The sequence below is a fragment of the Tursiops truncatus genome, chromosome 6 (genome assembly GCF_011762595.2).
Source record: "Tursiops truncatus isolate mTurTru1 chromosome 6, mTurTru1.mat.Y, whole genome shotgun sequence".
Taxonomy (NCBI): Eukaryota; Metazoa; Chordata; class Mammalia; order Artiodactyla; family Delphinidae; genus Tursiops; species Tursiops truncatus.
In genome coordinates this window covers 98,154,992-98,174,768 of record NC_047039.1, presented here as the reverse complement: position 1 = coordinate 98,174,768, position 19,777 = coordinate 98,154,992, and the positions used below count along the sequence as shown (strand labels likewise).

Here is a 19,777-nt window from a genome sequence, read left to right as displayed (position 1 = left end):
TGTCACAGCTGCTCAACTCTGCTGTCATCGTGCAAAAGTAGTCTTAGGCCGTATGTGATGAATGGGCTGTGGTTCTCTGGCCCCCAGTCCACACGTAGGACATTTCAAGATTACCAAAGGACTTCCACTGCTATTAATTTATTTGAGTCTCACAATACGCTTGTGAAATAAGATCAGCCCAGGTAGCCATGGTATCAGATGGGGAAACTGAGGCACCGTGCTATCTAGCACCCCATGGCAAATCGCCACCAGAGTTAGTGGAACCGTAAACCCATTCTTGCTTGTAGGGTGAAGGGGGCCATGTGAGCTGTAGAGCAGAGAGAAAAGGCGGGGTTGGGGCTGAGGTCAGAGGCCAGGAAGGAAGAGGCCTGGAGGTGGAGTCCAGATAAAACTGCCAACCCCAGGGAGAGCCCTCACCCTAGGGCCGAGCCTCTGTCCACTTAGAAGAGGTGGCTGTCGCCCAGAGCCCAGGGCCGCAGGGTGGGTTTGTAGGGGGAGGCCTCTACGTGCTGGGCTCACACGAGCTTCTTCTTCCCTCCCCAGGAGACGTCAGGTATGATGAGGCCATGGGTTACCCCATGGTGCAGCAGTGGCGGGTCCGCAGCAACCTGTACCGCGTGAAGCTCAGCACCATCACCCTCTCGGCAGGTGAGGACTGCCGCCCGCAGCCAGGGGGCGTAGCGTGGTTCAGCTCAGGTCCGCCAAGGATGCTGGCCCTGGAGATGCTGAGGGAAGGAGGCCACGCCCCACCCACCTACCACCGCCCCCCCCCTCCCCGCCATCAACAATCTCACAGGGAGGGCAGATGGACAAGCAGGCAGGACAGTGGTGTCCACACACTGCAGCAGGTCAATGCAGTCATGGGGCCGCTGTCCATTCTGAGGAGTCAGAGAGGCTCCTGGAGGAAGGGGTGTCTGAGCAGGGTGTGGGGGATGAATAGGAGAGAGGGGCAGATGATAATCTAGGTCACACTTACATTCTCAAAGCACTTCAGGTGTGTGAATTGTATGAGTTCTTTCAGGCACTGATTCCCCTGGGTTCTCCTGGCTGATTTCTTTTCCTGCCCATTTCCTACTCAGCAGTAATGCAGTCCCTGCTCCCCTCCCCCCACCAACACACACACACACACACACACGCACGCACGCACGCGCGCACACACACGCTGCTCACACTTTGTCCACATGAACCCTGTGCTTCAGCTGATAGGGACAGTTTGTTGTTCTCAAAATGGGACATTTTCTTTCTTGTCTCTGTGACTTTGCGCACGCTGTTTCCTCCGCCTGGATCTCCTCGCACATCCTGCGATACGCGGAGATGCCTCCCCCATTATCTCTACCCTTTGGAATAATTCAAGGAACTCCCTGTGCTCAACTGCCTATATTAAAGCACTAACAAGTGCTTGATTCACATCAGAATCCTGTCTGTCTCCCCCACTAACCTGACAACTGTGGGTAGGGCTTGGGTCTTATTTATCCCTGTACCTTACATTCCTGCACATTACTGGTGCTCCGTTTTGATGAAGGAATAAAAGATAAACGAAAACTGAAAAGGAAATGAAAACTGAAAAGATGGGGCCTGGCCTTGGGTTTTCTACCCTGACTCTTACTCATAACACTGCCACTGGGTTATTGTCCAAGTATCTTGAAATGGTGGGCGAGCTCTTTTCTCCTCTTTTCTCTTTCAATATCGCTTCGTTCGTGAACAACATGGAACTCTTTTAGCCTGGGTATGGGGAAGTATAAATAGTAATTATGGCTGACATCACCCAAGCGCTTTATAATGTTTCATATCTTAGGGCTTACATCAGTCTCGAGGGGAAGGCATTCTTTATCACTTTTTTTTTCAGATAAGGAAACTGAGGGTCAGAGAGGTTAAGTAACTTGCCCAAGGTCACACAGCTAGTAAGTGGCAGAACAGGAGCAGGGCAGGGATTTGAAGGCAGTGTTGTCTGCCTGGATAAAGAGCCACAGGGCATCTCCATGGTGTTATTTACTACTTAACAAAAACCATCTCATTATTAACTCTGCTGCATTAATTACCCAGCTGCATGGGTTAACAGGTTGATGGGGAGGGGTTGTTCTAATCAAGGACCCATTCTTTGAGCCCTGTTTCTGTTTTTACCACCACCCACACCTTTACACCTGCGCTTGTGAATAACACTGCCGTGTTCCTGTTAGAACTACAAAGGTGTATCTACGTTAATTAATCAATAATGACGCTCCCGAGAACTCCCTTGTAAATCAAATGTTCGCACATTGGAGCGCATTTTTCATGTGGAAGAAGAGCTTGCTCTTTTACATTCTACTTTGATGTGGCACAGAATCAGCTGTTCTTATAATAATGGGCGTCGGTGTGTCTGCTGTGTCCGGGATCTGTGCCGTGAACCTGGTTGACTTGTGGGTGGGGAAGGATGCATGTGCAGACTCAGAGACAAGTAGGACAGACCTTCTGCTTTCAAGGTGATGCCTGTTGAAGGTGCAAAGGGTGGGTGCTCCAGATGGTGGGAAAAGCTTCTTGGGGGAGGGGTGACTTCCTGGGGCCTGAAAGCATGAGTGTGACTTAGGGAGGAAGTGGGTGTCCATTCCAGGTAAATCGTGGGGTGTGTGTTTGTGTGTGTGTGTGTGTGTGTGTGTGTGTGTGTGTGTGTGTGTGTTGAGAGTGTGGGAGGGATATACATAAAGAAAAAATGATGGAAATCCCAGATCACATACAGGAGAAATAAGAAAACTGATTTGGCCACAGATAAAGCCTGATGTATGTAGCTCATGGGAGATGACCTTGGAGGCCTGGGATACCCAGGTAAGGTCATTGAGCTTTATCCATAGCAGGGAGGAGCCCAGAAGGTCTTAAGGCCCCTGGAAAAATAGCTTGGTGACCTGCCTGTAGGAGGAGAAAGAAGGCAGGGGGGCAGTGGTTACTGAGTGATTGCTGTCCAGGCCCCATGCCAGGCACTGAGGACTCAGGCCCCTTTGGCATAGGACTAAAGGCAATGGAACAGCAAGGAGGCCCTTGACAATGGCAGGAGAAAGGACATAACTGTTGTTTTAGGGAGGCTGAGGCAGGGACAGAAAGGGAAGTGATGTTACAGGAAGCTAAGCCAGGGATCAGATATGAGGACACAGACTGTCTGCTGAGCCTGGGCCAGTGCAGCCCCCAGGCTCCAGCCGTGGACCGCTCAGGCCCTGGATAATTGGGTACATGGGAAGTGCGTGCATCCTGGGGTGAGAAGAGAAGTGGGTTGGAATCCTAGCTCCTCTGGCTGGAGGACCAAAGGCAAATCAGCTCCAGTTTATGACCTTTGACTTGCTCATCCACTCGACAGGGCTTATTATGGGTGGGACTGCAGTGCTGGGCTGAGGTTAAATTAGACAAAGTGTCCGGAACATCTAGCAGTGTGCCTGGAACACGCTAGGTCCTCAGTAGATATCAGCTTTGATTTTTCCTGGTTGTGATGTTCAGGTCGCCAGCTATAGGCCTTCCCCTGCTGTTGATTCCCTGTCAGTCCTAGTGTCTTGTGTGTCCACCAGCGAGAGCAGTCTTTGCAAAATAAGTGAGGGAAAGCTGTGCACATGTGGCTGCCACCATGGTGATGGATAAAGCACCAAATCCAGGCTTGTCATTTGCCGGCCACCAGCCTCCCAAGCCTGACCACCTCTGCGTGCTGCTCCTCTGTCCAGGCTTCACCGACGTCCTCAAGATCCTGACCAAGGAGAGCAGTCGGGAGGAGCTGCTGTCCTTCATCCAGCACTACGGCTCACACTACGTCGCAGAAGCCCTCTATGGCTCCGAGCTCACCTGCGTCATCCACTTCCCCAGCAAGAAGGTCCAGCAGCAGCTGTGGCTCCAGTATCAGAAAGGTAAGCCTGGAGGGCTTGCTGGAGGTGGTGGCCAGATGCAGTGTGGAGGTAAGGCTGCGGGGGAGATAACTGAGCTCCCTGGGAGCTAAATCCTGGCTCTGCCCCACAGAAACTGGGTGGCCTTAGGCAAGTCCCTGCCCCTCTCTGGGCTTCTCGTTCACTGTGGATGGAATGAAGGGCTGTGTGATGCTTTCTCAGGAGTCTTTCAGTTCAGGCATTTCCTGAGAGCCCGGGGTGGTGTTCCGGACTCCAGAACCCTGGCCTTCTACTGCACGCTCCTTGTTTCCCACTCTCTCCCCTTGAAACAACTGCCAGGGTCGGCGGGTGGAGGAGGCTGTGGGGTGGGAGTGTGTCTCCTTGACACCTTCTTCTCTTCAGGCTCTTGAAAGAACCCAAGAAGAGCTCTGGCTCCTTTGGGAGCAGTCACCTCATGTCTGGGGGACAGTTTCAAGCCTCTGCCATGGAGAGACTTTTATCCTCAGGGAGGGTCAGCAGATCTTATTTCCCTCCGATTCTCAGCTATTATCAGAATTGGAATTTCCCAGACGCAGGAGACCAGTCTGTGCCACTCCCCTTGGGAAATCCATTCCCTTCCCACCTCAGTTTTCCCTTCCTGTGAAATGGGTACTTTAGGCATTCCTGTCTCCCTCCTACAGTAAAGGAAAGTGGTTTATGCAGCAGCATTTGGAGAAAGATGGAACTATGGCACACACGCATTATGTATTGTAACAGGTCCATGTAGTCACAGCCCCATTTCACAGATGAGAAGATGAATCTCAGATAAGCCAACAAGTGCCCTGCAGACACACATAGCAGGGTGAGGATCACTTCCTGTTACCATTGTTACTATTATTATCAATTAATTTGAAAAGAAGGTCTCTCGATCGACAGAAAGGGTGAGGAGTAGTGTTAAAACGTGCTTGCACCTTCTCCATATGGACCAGCCATCCTATCTCCAAGAACCAGATTGACCGTAACTCCAAAAACCACAGAATGTGGGAGCCACAGGGACCTGGCAGGTCTCACTGGGCTCAGCACTCCCATTGCACACCTGGGAAAACTAAGGCTGAAAGGGAAGAGGAATCTTGCTCAGAGTCACACAGCTCCTCTGGATAGAGCCAAGACACAGCGGGACGCTGCACACTCCCTGTCTAGCTCTTCTCATGCAGCCCCTCATCCCCAACTGGATGAAGCCCTTTGTCTTTCCCCGAACAATTCCCTTTGCACTCTCCACCCTGTCATGGTCTCATCCCTCCCTTTCTCGTGTGTGCGACTGTTTGGGGCACCAGGGGTGGTTAATAGGCGCAGGGGAATAATTGAGTTGTCTGGGAATAGCTCCGGTTTATGGCTGTGAAAACAACAGTCTTTAAGGAAGTGCATTAAATCAATAGAAGTCTCATTGTGCTACCCTATAAATAAGGTGACACATCATTAAGCAGGGCAGTAAGCTTCCGGACTTTGAAGTAATACAATTAGGTTATGTTTATAAAAACCTTCGCTCACTGTGGCCACTGAACCAATTTGCCTCGTCCGGCATTTGGGGCCTGGGATGCTGCGTTAATGCTGAATCCCACCCCATCTCCACCCTCGGCTGCTTCCAGGCCTTGGACTTTTTCACTCCAGAAAATGCTATTTCTTATATACAATGGATGCATGGAATCTATAGCAAGTAAGATGGGGACGAGGGCAGACAGAATGCTGAAACAGCATCTGGGGACCCCCTTCAAGACTCAGAGAACCTTCAAGTTTTCCACAAACTTGCTGGGTGGACTCGGTACAGAAGCTTTTCCTTCTGGGCTTCCAGGGCAAAGACACCTTTCTTTCTTCCCTTGTCCGTGCTCGCTCCCAGAAGAGCATAGGGATACACTGAGGCCGGCTGATCTGTGTGTGTTTCTTCCTCTCTGTCTCTACCTGATGTGACCACCTGGATGGTACATCAAACACTGTAGTTTTACTTTTAAATTTGCAAGTGACGCTGGGGAGGAGGTGGATGAGAAGCTGGAAATTTGCCCACGAAGGACAGAAAGGACTCTGGACTCAGAGATAGTTGGTGTGTGTCCCTTCTCTCCCCAGCCACCTGTGTATCACTGACATCTATATGTCAACTGTGTGTCATTGACATCTGTGAAACCAGGGTTCACTGGGGACCAGGTCAGGATGAATCTGGGTTTGGAAGCTGATCACTCTTGGGGCAGAGCTTGTGGGAAGAAGACGGATTAGAACAGTGTCGAAGTGGGACAGACAGGATTTCAAGTCCCGATACCTCTTCTTACATCCCTGCCAGGAAGCCTCAGGCAAAGTAACTTCTAAGTTTCAGTCTCCTTGTTTGGTAAGTGAGGGATAGTAATTTCCTTACAAGGCTTTTGGGAGAATGAAATGAGATAATGCAGGTAAGACACATCGCATGCAATACATACATAAAAAACAGTTGCTTAATGTGAAGTTACGTTATGGACATCAGCTGAGCATTGTAGTCCTGGCCACAGCTCTTGCTAATGTGTGGCCACAGCCCTCATTTCTCCCTGAAAAGCACCTGTGTCACTAGTCCCTGCAAATATACTTTCAGCCCAGCAAGGGTAGAGGGTGGAGTGCTCCAGAATTCTTTGAAATCTATGTTTAGACCCAGATGGTGGTTTCTTCTTGGTAGGAAACGCCAAGGCTGAAAGAGCAGGCTGTGAAGAGACCAAACAGGGTGTGGATAAGAACCACGGACATTGTACAGCCCTTCACAGTTTACACACAGCCTTCCTTCAGTCCTCCCACCTACCCCTTGAGGCAGAGAAGGCGCGAATACTCACCCTTTATCTTAGAGAAGGGAAATCTGAACTTAAAAGAGATTGTCGGCTTACCAGGGACACACAGTTTGCTACTGAATGAGCTGGTGTTTAAATTCCAACCTGAGCCCACATCCAGTGTCCCCAGACATTAGAAACAAACGTCCCAGCCTTTCCAGGTTCACTAATCATGGGGCTCTGGCCACTGTTGTGATCCAGCCACTAGAAGTCATGGAAAGTCAAGGGAGTTGGGGTGAATGTGCCTGATTAAAATATCTCCCACGAGTCATTCATTAACCTCTGGTTCACCGGTTCTTCCTAAGCGCTTCTTCCCAGCAGACCTCGTGCCACATGCTGGGGCATTGCGGTAGGCAAGACATGGGTGCTGTCCTCACGTGGGTCCAGCCTGTATTAGCCTTCCAACATTTTGTCATTCTTGTGATAGACTTTTGTTTTTTTTTTAATCTACTGATAGACGGCTGGAGAAAGGCAGGTGGCTGGGCATGTGGTGGGGAACCCAGTCACTGTCATACGATGGCCCATAACTTGTTTCATGTACCAGTTCTGATTCGCTGGGGAGTGGCTTTTCTAGACCAGTATGTGAAGGTCACTGGGATCACTGGGAAAGAACGCTGAGATCAATGAACAATATCTGCTGTTTGCAGAAAGGGAGAGTGGTTGTCCATACCTTTGTATTGTTTCCCTGTAATAGGGCAAAATGAAAGCTTGAACAACAGACCCAGCTTCAGATGATGATTCCAGAGAGGCACTGGGCATGCCAACAAGAACTAGAAAGATCCAGGCAGGGAGGCGGGGTTTCCTATCACCAAGTGGATATTATGGGCATTCCACCAGTCCAGAAGGGACTGGAGCACTGGACAGGTCAATTAGATGGTACCAGCCAAAGCCAGGAAGAGCTGGACCTTAGAAGGCAACTAGAATAGCTTAAGTCATCCCCAGAAACTCCAGCCCAGGTATGATTAGCTTGGAAGCTGTTCAGCCTGTCAGGTTCCTTTAACCATCACCTCTGCTCCCAGGCCGTGCTCCAAGCACCACGTCAAGTTTTTAGTTTCTTGCCGCAGCTTAATATTTTCACTATATGCTACTGTTTTCCTGATGCACCTATATTTTGAAAAGCTACTTTCCTCCTAATTGGGGCTTCACTTCATTCTTTGACTTAATATTCACACATTCTTCCTAGCCATGACCTCAGTGCATGAGTCTTATATCATGATTAAGACTCCCTGTATAAAGTTACCCTTCTTCTGGCTATCTTGGATAAAGACTTCCTCATTTGCAGACAAAACACAGGTTTTGCAGTCGATGGACCTTGGTTCAGATCCCAGCTTCCCTCTTACAAGCTGTGTGATCTTGGGCAAATCGGTTCACACTCTAAGATCTACTTTCCCATATGCAAGATACGGGATCCAATGACAGCATAGACAATCAATGATGGACTTATTTGTCTACCACTGAGCCAGGCATCTAATTACTATCTTGATCCAATCCACTCCCTCCACCCACGGCTGCCGCATACACTCGGGTAACCGTGATCCCAGATGTGTGTGTGTAGGTACACACGTGTATATGTTGGGGCAGGGGGAGGTATGGCTGCTACTTTACTCCGCTCTCTTGTCAGTTGACTCAGCAGTAAGGACAGGGGTAGACTGGACTCAGGTGGAGAGGGACTGCTGGGGTGGAGCCAGTGAGGGAGGGAGCCTTGGAGCTCTACTAGGGAGGTGTCTGTGACACCTGCACTTCTGTTATCCCTTGTCATTCTCTCTATTCAGAGGGGATAGTGATGAATGCAGAAATTATGAGTCCGATAGGTTTCCTGAATTTTCAGTGGCTTCTTTTTCACGGAGAAAGTGACTGTGGAAGGTAAAGGATGTGTGCATGTAAAGGAATTGTTCATTCTCTGTGTGTGTGAGAGAGAGACAGAGACAGGGACAGAGAGAGATAGAGACAGAGAGAGATTGACTGAGGGAAATAGGAGGAGACAGAAAAACAAAGAGAGATAGACACAGGGAAACCAAAATCCACAAAGAGAAATGAAGAAACAAAAAGTGTAGAAGAGAAAGTGTATGCGATTAATATGTCTTTTCCAAGTTTAGAGACTCGGTGACCCTGATGAAAGGACATTCTCCATGTGAAGGTTGAACTGCTCTTGGGTTTAGATTGGGAGAGCCTATAACATAGAGATGTCCCCACAGATAAATGCCTGTTGCCACCTTTAAGAGATGTTTTATCTCTATTTTAATTTCCCAAGACTGTCCAAAGGAATGAACTTCTGCATTTCCATTTGAATTACGATGCCCTTTTGAATGTCACCTGAAACATTCCTAGATTACTCTTTAAAGGAATTCTGGCTGTTTGAAAGGCACCTCAGGGGTTGGGGAGGGGGGAGGAGAAGGGAAAGATGTAGTCAAGTGTCACCTCCTTTTGTGAGGACAGGTGTAGGCCAGGGGCTGATGTGAGCTGGAGAACTCTCCTGGGCTTTCTGTTTCCTGAGGGAACTTGCTTCAGAGATGCCAACCGGACATGAAAGGAGTCAGTCTCAGAGCTGAGACCTGCATGGGTACTGGTCTGCTTCCCAGGTGAAATCATCTGGGGGCAGTTTTCATTAGCATTTGATGACGCTGACCACTTCCTGCTTGAGGCACTGTCTACGTTTGCTTCCGCGGTACCAGATCTTCCTGGTTGCCCACCTTCCTTCCTGACTGTTCCTTCTCTGTCTCCTTTGCTGGCTTATTCTCCTCTGCCAAACCAGTCAGTATGGTTTTGCAGGACTGCCCTTGTCTCTGTGGGGACTCTCAGCCACGCTGTCTGTCGCCATCCCTACGCTGATGACTCCCATTTTATAGTTCAGCCTCCAAGCTTTCCTCTGATACGTGCTATCCCGGTAGCTCTCTGCCTGCCCAAGCTCTGCCCCACACAGCCTAGAATTTTTCCAGTGTTCTGGTGAAAAGCACCTGTATCTCTTTAGAGGCAGAGCCACAAACCTAGAAATCCTCAACATTCTCCCTCTCCCTCGCTCCCCCCATTTCCAAACCATCCCAAGTCTTATCAATTTTAATTACCAAATAGCTTTTGGAATTGCCCACTTCTTCCCACCTCACTGCTGCCACCATAATGGCTTGTCTGGACTCTAGCGTTGGCCCCCTACCTGGTCTCCCTGCATCCAGTCCTGTCCCACATCAATCCAGCTGCACAGCCCTGAGGACAGTCAGGGTTCTCCAGAGAGAACCAACAGGATAGATGGGTAGATAGATAAAATTCTCTTTATTATATATTCTATGAACATATATATGATATATATTCATATGATATTTATGATATGTATAATATATATGAAAGCTATATATATAATCGGTTCTGTATCTCTAGATGTATGTATGTATATATACACACATATCCATACACACACACACACACACACACACACACACACACACACACACACACACACACAGAGAGAGAGAGAGAGAGAGAGAGGTTTATTATTAGAAATTAGCTCATGTGATTATGGAGGCTGAGAAGGTCCAAGCTAAGATCTCAGCAAACTGGAGACCAAAAGAGCCAGTGGTATGAGATCCAGTTCCAACGCCGGCAGGCTCTAGAACTAAGAAGAACCGATGCTTCTGTTCGAGTCCAAAGGCAGGAAATGATGGACATTCCAGCTCAAATACTCAGGCAGGAGGAACTCCATCTTACTCATGGGAGGGTCAGCCTTTGTTTCTATTCAGGCCTTCAACTGATTGAATGAGGCCCACCACATCAGAAAGAGCCGTCTGCCTTACTCAGTCTGCCAATTATTTTGCCGAAAACACCCTCACAGACACATCCAGAATACTGTTCGGTCAAATATCTGGACACCTCATGGCCCAGTCAAGTCCACATAAAAATGAAGCATCATGGGTTGTCTCTAAAATGGAGATCCCGTCATGCCCTTCCTTCCATGAAAACTCCTTGTCATTGCCCTGAGGCTAATTTCCAAACTCTTCCCCACGGCCTCAGGGCCTTCTCAGATCTGCTGTGTCCCCAGCAACCTCCTTAGCACCATCTGTCTCCATGCTCTCTGCCTTCCAGTCACATTGAGCCTCGTACTCCTTAACTATCACTTGGGTTAAAGTCTCAGCCTGGACAAGGTCCCAGTGAGCTGATGGGAGGTGGCTGAGTAGCCCTTGCCCGTCCCCTGGCCCCTTGGCCTCCGTGCAGCTGTTTGTAGGACAGGTCTAGCTCTGGGCGGGTGTTTTTTCTTGGAGAGGACAGGAGGACGTTAAATACGAGCTGGACACTCTCGAGCCTGCAGCGCGCCAAGGGAGACAGCCAACTTACTTCTCCTCAGAACCATGCAAAAAGACGATACAGGATGTGGTTCGTTCAATACGAATAGGCCCACGAGACTGCTGTTTCTACAGATGAAATGACCAAAGAAAAGCATTTGTTCCCCGGTTTAGACTGAGTCCATCTGGAACGGAACACCCTAGTATTTTTCCTATTGGCGCGTCCCAAGGATAATAATCCTCCGCTTGTGCTCAGCACAGCGCACCTCACAAAGCACCTCCACATACATTATTTCATCCAATTTCCTCCTCACAACCAGCCTGTAAGGTGGGCATCGTTATCTGCATTTCACGCTTGAGGAAACCGAGGCTCAGACGGGGGAGATGATTTACGGGAGTTCACCCCAGGGAACTTGGCAGACCAGGGGTTTGAACTCAGGCCGCTTTCAGCACAAAGACCTTGCTTGTCCACCTCTATCACAGCAGCCTCAGAAACCTCTTCAGATGTTGGCATCAGACCCAGGGGAACTGTTTGCTTTCCTGTTCTGTCTCTCTCATCCACAGTTGAAAGAACTGGGGAAAGCTGAGACTCGGAGTTTAGTCCCTCAGCTCAGGCAGGGGTGGAAGGACTCTCGTTATTCACCCCTCTGCACAACATGCTTCTCTAGCGTAACTTAGGAGCAATGTTATAAGGTAAAGCCAAACCCTAAAACATCAGGGCTGAGAGAGGCCTCAGCAGTCATCTAGCCAGACCTGAGTTTCCCTTATGTGTCAGTTATGATCAAATGGTAGTGAAATGCTGCCTGGAATACTGCACTGAAAGAGATTCTGGGTCAGGACCAGGCTTGGTGGGGTCGAATCGCTTAGCAGTATCTGTCGTGAATGTGAGAGTAAGAAATGGTGAGTCATGTGTAAGGTGTTTTCCATCCCCATCTAGGTTAGCTATTCCCACTCTACAGATGGGAAAGTTGAGGTCAGTTTAGGTAATCCATTAGGACCCGCCACTGCAAAGGGGGAAATTTAATAACCAGCTAGAGGTATAATTTGGTCTTTCTTCACCTGAAAACCTACAGCAAATTCAAAGACTCCTAGTCGCCAAAGCCCCCCACATGCTCATAGATCACGGAGCCATTCATCTGGCAGCGTACCCATTTTCTTATTTCAGAGTTCCTGCACACACAAAAACACATGCACAGGGCTTCCCTGGTGGCGCAGTGGTTGAGAATCCGCCTGCCAATGCAGGGGACACAGGTTCGTGCCCCGGTCCGGGAAGATCCCACATGCCGCAGAGCGGCTGGGCCCGTGAGCCACGGCCACTGAGCCTGTGCGTCCGGAGCCTGTGCTCCACAACGGGCGAGGCCACAACAGTGAGGCCTGTGTACCGCAAAAAAAAAAAAAAAAATACAAAAAAAAAACACATGCACAAATAACATCATTTCCTGAACCACTGGAGACTGTCCCCATTGTCCTAGCTAGGGGACGCATTCAGAGATCGACACTCTTGATTCTCTTCAGACTGGGGCCAGACCACGCTTGTTCCCCTATCACAGTCCCATTCCCAGGAAGGTCTCACAGGGACTCCGGGAGCAGGATTTTCGACAGGACCCTTCGCTCGCATCAGTCTTGCTCTAAGAATGTGGAATTTCCCTGGAGGTGAATATGGGGCTTTTGCTTTCTTTCTGTCTTCAGCCCCCTTCTGAGAACGAAATGGTCTGGAGGGAACACAGATACCCAGATGGAAGCTTTTGCCTTCCCAGGCCATTATTAGCAGGTGGAACTTTCCACCCCGAGGGCAGCCTCACGCACAGTTTCACACCACAGGGCGCCCTCCCTCCCCTGTCTCGCATGTTCCCTTCGTCCCTTCTCAGCCCCCAACTTTCCACAACAGTGCTGTGAGCCCCTAGTGTATGCCAGGGCCTGTGTCCGTGCTGAGGGTGCCATGGTGAATGAGACATGCTCTCTGCTCTCAAACAGCTCACAGGCAAATGGGAAAGATTTTCAGCAGGTGAACAGATGATTACAGCCCTTTGGATACATGCTGTGACAAGGAAGCATAAGGCGTGTGTGTGTGTGTGTGTGTGTGTGTGTGTGTGTGTGCGTGTGTGTGTGTGTGTGTGTGTGTGTGTGTGTCTGTGTGTGTGGTGTAGGGCCAGGGGTGGAGGAGGCAAGGTGGGGAGGTGGGCCCCTAACCACTGGGATGAGCTGGGAATTTCCCTGGAGAAGATTCTAAGCCGAGCCCTGGGGGGTGAGGGCGTTTGCCATCTAGGGAGGTGGAGAGGGATGCGCAGGCAAGATGCAGGCTGGGTGTGTGGGGCAGCCTGGCAGGTGCTGAGTCCTCCCAGAGCAGTTGGGAGCAATAGTGCCTGAATCCCCTCCGGCATTCCTGAGGGTTGCCATTGGCTTCTTTGTTAGAGCTTTGTAAGTCTTTGCACCTCTGCCATTGGCTCTGTCCACAGCAGAGAACTCTCACAAATAGGAGAGGCTGAATCTCCAAATGCCTAAAATTAAATGAAAACAAGGGACCGGTATGGGAGGTACCAGAGGAATCGTTGGAAAAACATCTGGACCTTTCAGGTTGTTATGAAGATGATACGAGATCATGTGATTAATCGGCCCATAGTAGGAGCTCAACATGAAATCAGTCATTCTTACCCGCTCCTTATCAGAGGTTACCTTTCAACAAATAACAACATACAAATCAAGCTGTGTGTGAGTCATCCGTCCCATCTGCCAGATGTGAATTAGGGTTTTCTGAGCCTCAGTCCTTTTATCTTTAAAATGGGCCTCATCATGCTTGCCTCACAGTATAGTTATGAGAATTAAAAGAATCAATGGTTGTAAAGTGATTATCGCTGCACCTGACATATAAGAAGTGCTCAGGAAATGCTAGCTAGTATTATTATCATTTATTACTGTGAGACACAATCAAGTTAGTGGTGATGCTTATTACTAAACAAAAAGCAGAATGATGTAGCTCTTTCCAGCCCTGACTACAGCAGCCTAAGATATAAGCCCTCTTCCTGCCAGACCTTCTAACACCATGGCTGTTTGTCTCTTGTTGGTCTGCCAGCTTGTGAATTTTAGTCCTGCCTGAGCCTGGAGGTGGGAATAGAAGGCAGAGTTATCAGAAAGCACAGCCTGGAGCCCAGCGGTGGAGCACAGGGGAGCGTGTTTGCACAGCCAAACACCAAGCTTATAGTGGTCAAGAATGTGTAGGGGTGTGTTGGGGGGAGGGCGGGGGCCGGGTGACAGAGGAGTGGGCAGCAATGACTGACTTGTTTTCTGTTTCTACTATGAAACAATTAATCACACGATCTCACACTGTGTTTGTAAAACCCCTGTGAGGTCCAGGTTATTATCCTTATCTTCTAAATGAGAAAACTCATGTGCTCCAGGTCATGTGGCTTGGTAATAGACAGAGGCAGGATTCTATCCCAGGACTGTCTGACTCCAAACTCCACATACCCTACTGCCCCCCTGTAATAACGAAAGCCAGTGGCACTGAGAACCACTGAGTGGCAGGAGATTCGCTGCCACCTCACATACATGATCTCATTTAATCCTCCAAACAGTCCTCTAAAGCCAGTATCTTTATGCCTGGGAAACTGAGACTCAGCGTGGGTAAGATACATAATCCAGAGGTACATAGGTGGTGAAAGGTACCCTCTCTTGCCGTCTCTTTCTTCCATCCTTTCTCCAGTCCTCTCACCATTTACTTTTTACTATTAATTAACCACAATGGGCACTCCAACAAGTGTGTTCTCCCTGAGAGGCCTTTCTCTTCCTCCGAAGCAATTAGAAGTACTTGGTCACGAAGAGTGAGAAAAGAGGCAGATAGACCAACATGATTCCAGCCTGCATGATGTCGGCCCGCTGGCTCCAGATTCTTGTTTCCTAGCAACAACTTGGCTCTGGGTCAGGGTGAAGGCTTTGAGGCAGGCCTTAGAGGCGGACTTGACCAGTGATCCATTGGGTTGGAGCTGGCCTTGGCTGTCTTCATCTGACACACCAGCTCTGTGCCCCAGGGGTGCCTCCTTAGGGTCCTTGGGATCTGCACTTCTGTCTCCTCCCATTCCACAGGTGTCCAGGGAGATGGAAGACTCCTTTTGGAGCTCTTGGCTCAAGAAGTCCCTAAGGTCTGGGGCACCAGAATCACTGACATTTACAACTGAGAAAATCCTTAATTTAATAACTCTATTAATATAGATAATGAAATGGAGTCCCAGGGAGAATAAGCAACTTGCTCAAAGGAATTATACATTAGTGACAGGATTAGGACTCAAACTAGTTCCTTCTTCTCTCTTCCTCATCAAAGAAAGTGTGTTGAGAGGCCATTCAAGGGACCATGTGTTCAAAGGTACATCTTTTTTGTTTGTTGACAGCTTTATTGAGATATCATTTACATACCGCACAATCGAAGGTGTCTTTCTGAGCCTTCTTTGGAAGCACTGGTGACTTTGCACCAAGACAAAGTTTGGGTTGAATTTCCAGAAAGGAACACAACTTTTAATTATTTTATAGCTGAGAAGATTCTCTAAAGAAAGTGAAATCTGAGGGAACCACTCCTCCCAGTTTTCAACCACATCCCGTTTTTCTATTGCAACTAACAGTGATTCAGCGAGGCAGCTGGTGGGAGGAGCAGGTGGCATAATCAGCTGGTGCTAAATATGACCCAGGGTGTTCATGTGTATCAACATAGGAGCTAAGCTGACCCCCTGCCCTGGTTTTATCCAGCAACTGTTGTGGTGCCTGCTTTGTTTCAGGTACCGCACTAGATGCTGCCGATGCAGCGGCAAATTAAAAGTCGCTCTACCTTCACAGAGCTCAGTCTAGCCTTAGAGAGGGGTAGGCAACAAGGAAATCATAATGCAATGAGTCAGTGCTACAAGGCAGAAATGCAAAAGGTGGCGTGGACACCTGACTCAAACCGTGTAGTGGACACCTCAGAAGACCCGGAAGAGGTGAGATTTAGGAGACACTGGTGGGTAGGGAGAGGGAAAGTGTTTTAGGTAGCATAAAAGCAAGGACTAAAACGGCCTAGAGAGGGATGGAAGCAGTGGTGAGATAAATCTAGAAAGATAAATAGGTGGGAATAAAATCCCACTGGATATGTAGACCATGTTAAGGAATTTTTCCTTTTACCAGGAGCATTTTAAAGTCATTTAAATGTTGTATGTAACATTATTAGCGGTTATGTTTTAAATCTGACTCTGGCTGGTGTGGGATTGGGCTTGATTTGGGATGGGAGGAAGTGTAGTAGGTAGGATGCTAGATTAGATTTAAGATCAGTTAGGAAGTTGTAACAGTGTTTCAAGAGCTTAAATTTAAGGTTAGTAGGAGCTTAAATTTTCATAGTTATGAGAATGAAGAAAAGAATAAAGGGATGTGAAACATATTAAGCTGCTAGTAGGGTGAGAACTTTATGATTGTATAGTGGGAGGTGGGAGGTGAGAGGTGAGGGAAGTGATGAGAAATGGTGCCAAAGTTTCGGGCCTACATGCCCAAGTCGATGGTTGTGTTCCTTAAATGGAACAGTAGCAGAACAGCAGGTATTGGAGAGCTGAGTTGTCTTAAATACGCTGAGTGTAAGTTTTCTAAGGGATATCTTCATTGAACACACCAGCCCACAGTTGGCACGCCAACTGGCAGTATAAAGTGGGCAACTGCATATATACCAGTCAAAAGGAAGAGCTGAAAAATGCAGGTTTGAGACCTAGTTTCATAGGTCATTGAATTCATAGGAAGAAAACATCTCCCAGGATAAAAATAAAGTTCCCCTTTTGTAACTTGTTTCCTTAGGGAGCTGCTTTTCCCCCTACCACACCCAGTATTGTTTCTGATGTTTTATTTAGAGAGGCTTTATCTCATTCAGAGAGAGGCTGTCCAGGCTGCCCATTTTAGGCCACCTTTTACTTGTGTAAGATGTATGGGACATATTTCACCCTATTTGACAGTGTCTAGGTCCATCCACATCTCTACAAATGACCCAACTTCATTCCTTTCTATGGCTGAGTAATATTCCATTGTATATATGTACAACATCTACTTTATCCATTCCTCTGTTGATGGACACTTAAGTTGTTTCCGTGTCCTGGCTATTGTCAGTAGTGCTGCAATGAACATTGGGGTGCATGCATCTTTCTGAATTATGGTTTTCCCTGGGTATATGCCCAGTAGTGGGATTGCTGAGAACCTACTGTATAGCACAGGGAACTCTACTCAGTGCTCTGTGGTGACCTAAATGGGAAGGAAATCCAAAAAAGAGGGGATGTATGTATATGTAGAGCTGATTCACTTTGCTGTACAGTAGAAACTAACACAACATTATAAAGCGACTATTCTCCAATAAAAATTTTAAAAAGTCTACGGGACATTAAGAATAGTCCTGGTACATATTAAGTAGGCTGGAGTTAATATCCCCATTTCATTGAGGAGAAAAACAGGCATATGTGGCAATGGTCACCAGAGCAGAAGAGAAGGATACATACTTTTAGATTGATTTCCTTTATCATTTCCACCTTTCATTTAGCTAACAATTAATTAACCTTTTTGGAGGATCCAGGGTATATGTGCCATTTGTATGTGCATTGTACATTTCTTCCAGGGTATTAATCAATGAAAGTTTTATTCTCCTAGATCCAGCCCCAGAGTCATGGATCAGGTGAGGTAACACACATGCCTGCTCCCTCTCTACTCTTTGAGTGTAATATTTTTAATGTAACTTTATTTTTAACATTTTTACAGAGTCATTAAATTTGTCAAACAAGTTTCAGATTCCTGGGGCTGAGAGATTTAGAGAGTTATTATTTTTAAGGGTAAATATTAAATGTCATTTCACAAAAGCACATGGTTTTATTCATGTGGGTGCTCAGAAATTAAAATTATACAGTTTTTTTTGTTTATCATATTATGACGTTTTTAATATTCAACTCTAAACATTTGTTGTCACTCTGAAGTAGGGGGATGGACTCCCAGCCATTATTTGGTTCAGATGATGAAACGGATGATGCTACACACACACAAGAGGATTTTAAAAGATTTGTCACCCATGTGATGGAGCTTTCTGGGGAGAGCAAAGATGGCTCTCAAGCAGGTCCAAAAATGGCTTGAGAGAGCAAGGAAAAGAGACTGGCTTGGCTTTTATATAATGGCAAGTGGGGTGGAGTGAGGCTTGCATGGTTTGAACTTCCCTCTGGCACCAGAGGTGGGAGCACTTAGGCTTGCCCAGGTGAGGGGGCCGGTGGGGAAGGGGGAGTAGCAGGGCTTGAAAGCTGGCAGAGAGCAAGCATCAAATATGGAGTCAGAATTTTTTTAACATACAAATTTTTTTTTTAACATAGGGCAATGGCCCGTCCCTTTTTGTGAGTTATTGTGTGAATGTTTGTATGTCCTCAAAGAGCGTGTCAAATTAACATCTTTGGAAGAGGGTGTGATCAGTGTGATGGTGTTACCGTGCTCCTGGAAAAAGCTGGTTGCATTAAGATCTTGTCTGTAAAGATTGTGTGTGAAGGCATGGCTGTTGAGGTACCTCATGGGTAGCCAGGTAAAGGGGGATTGTGTCCCTTTGAAGTTGAAGGCAAACTATGTGTGAGAGGCTGTTGAAATAGGCACTGAACATGACATAGTAGCCAAGTCTATGAGTGCAAAGTATTAACCAGTTATTGATTGGATGGAATTTATTATTTCAATAATTGGTATGGAAGCATTAATGGGCGGGGCCTCAGCATTAAGGTGGCAGTAATCCATTGTGAGGTTTCATTCAGGTTTAAGAACAGGGTAGGCTAGGCTGTTAAATAATGAAGCAGTGGGGATAATCACTCTTTTTCTAAATAGGTCTTGTATATGGATTTTAAACCTCAAAGGTTCTGTTTAAAATGGGCCATATTAACTATTTTAACTAATGGGGGAGGGCAGGGTCCATGTGGTCCCATTTTGGTAAGCCAATTGTAAGTACCAAAACTTAATTCAATTTTAATTTATTACTCATTGGGTCAGAGCAGCCATACTCAGTATGGAATATTTCAAGGTAATGAGTGTTATGGCTATGGGGAATTTAGGCAAGGCATTAGTTCTGATGATTAAGGTGAGGTATACCTATTTGTCTTCCTTACATGTCCTGAAATGTCCTTACTAACTCCCTTAAGATTATAGGGCATACCTTGTTTAAATTTAGGGGAATTCCCACATGTAAATCTAATTTGAGCCCCAGTATTGATTAAAGCCATGGGAATTTGGTAATTAGTGCATTTCAGCAGATGTTAAAAGCTAGTTCAGAGTTTAGGTTGTCGAGGAACAGAAACCAATTAGCAATCTTCGAACTTTTTTGTTTTTTGTATAAATTATTTCAGTAAATTTTGGAATTCTAATTGGGTCAAATTGTGACCTCTATTTGAGTTTTTTGTTTGTTTCCTCCTCCTGTATTCACTGTTTGTTTGTTTTTCTTTTGGTGGTTACTGTATATAGTTTTGTGGTGAGGGGCCGGGGGGAGTCCTCGCTACCCTACTCATAAGTTTCTTCCTCCAGAGTTGCACGTCTGTGTCATCAGGATTAGGGTCTCCCTCATGGCAATAACGTTCATAGGGTTTAAGGATCCTGGGCTTAAACTGAATTTGAATTAACCCCTCAGCTATGCGACAAGGGAACCATGGATGCTCTTCTCTATAACCCTGAAGGTCAGGATCTTTTGTTTTGGCCAACAGTGACAAAGCAGCAGCAAAGACATTTTGTAGAGTCCTAATGAGCCATCTGCTTTTAGAGTGTAGACCACAACGGTCCACACGGTGACTGCTCTTCCTGCACATGAAACACCACCAATAGACCCAGAGATTGCATAAGGTAGCAGTATTTCCCTGAGCACTTT

General features: G+C 47.3%; 1 protein-coding gene across 1 annotated transcript in view; it reads left to right on the top strand.

Moving 5' to 3' along the window:
• ASTN2 (astrotactin 2) overlaps positions 1–19,777 on the top strand; it is a 986,509-nt gene that overhangs the window by 669,988 nt on the left and 296,744 nt on the right. The window contains exons 15-16 of the mRNA XM_033858475.2: positions 544–648; positions 3,678–3,857. Of these exons, the coding sequence (XP_033714366.2) occupies positions 544–648; positions 3,678–3,857 (285 nt within the window). The remainder of the gene's footprint in view (positions 1–543; positions 649–3,677; positions 3,858–19,777) is intronic.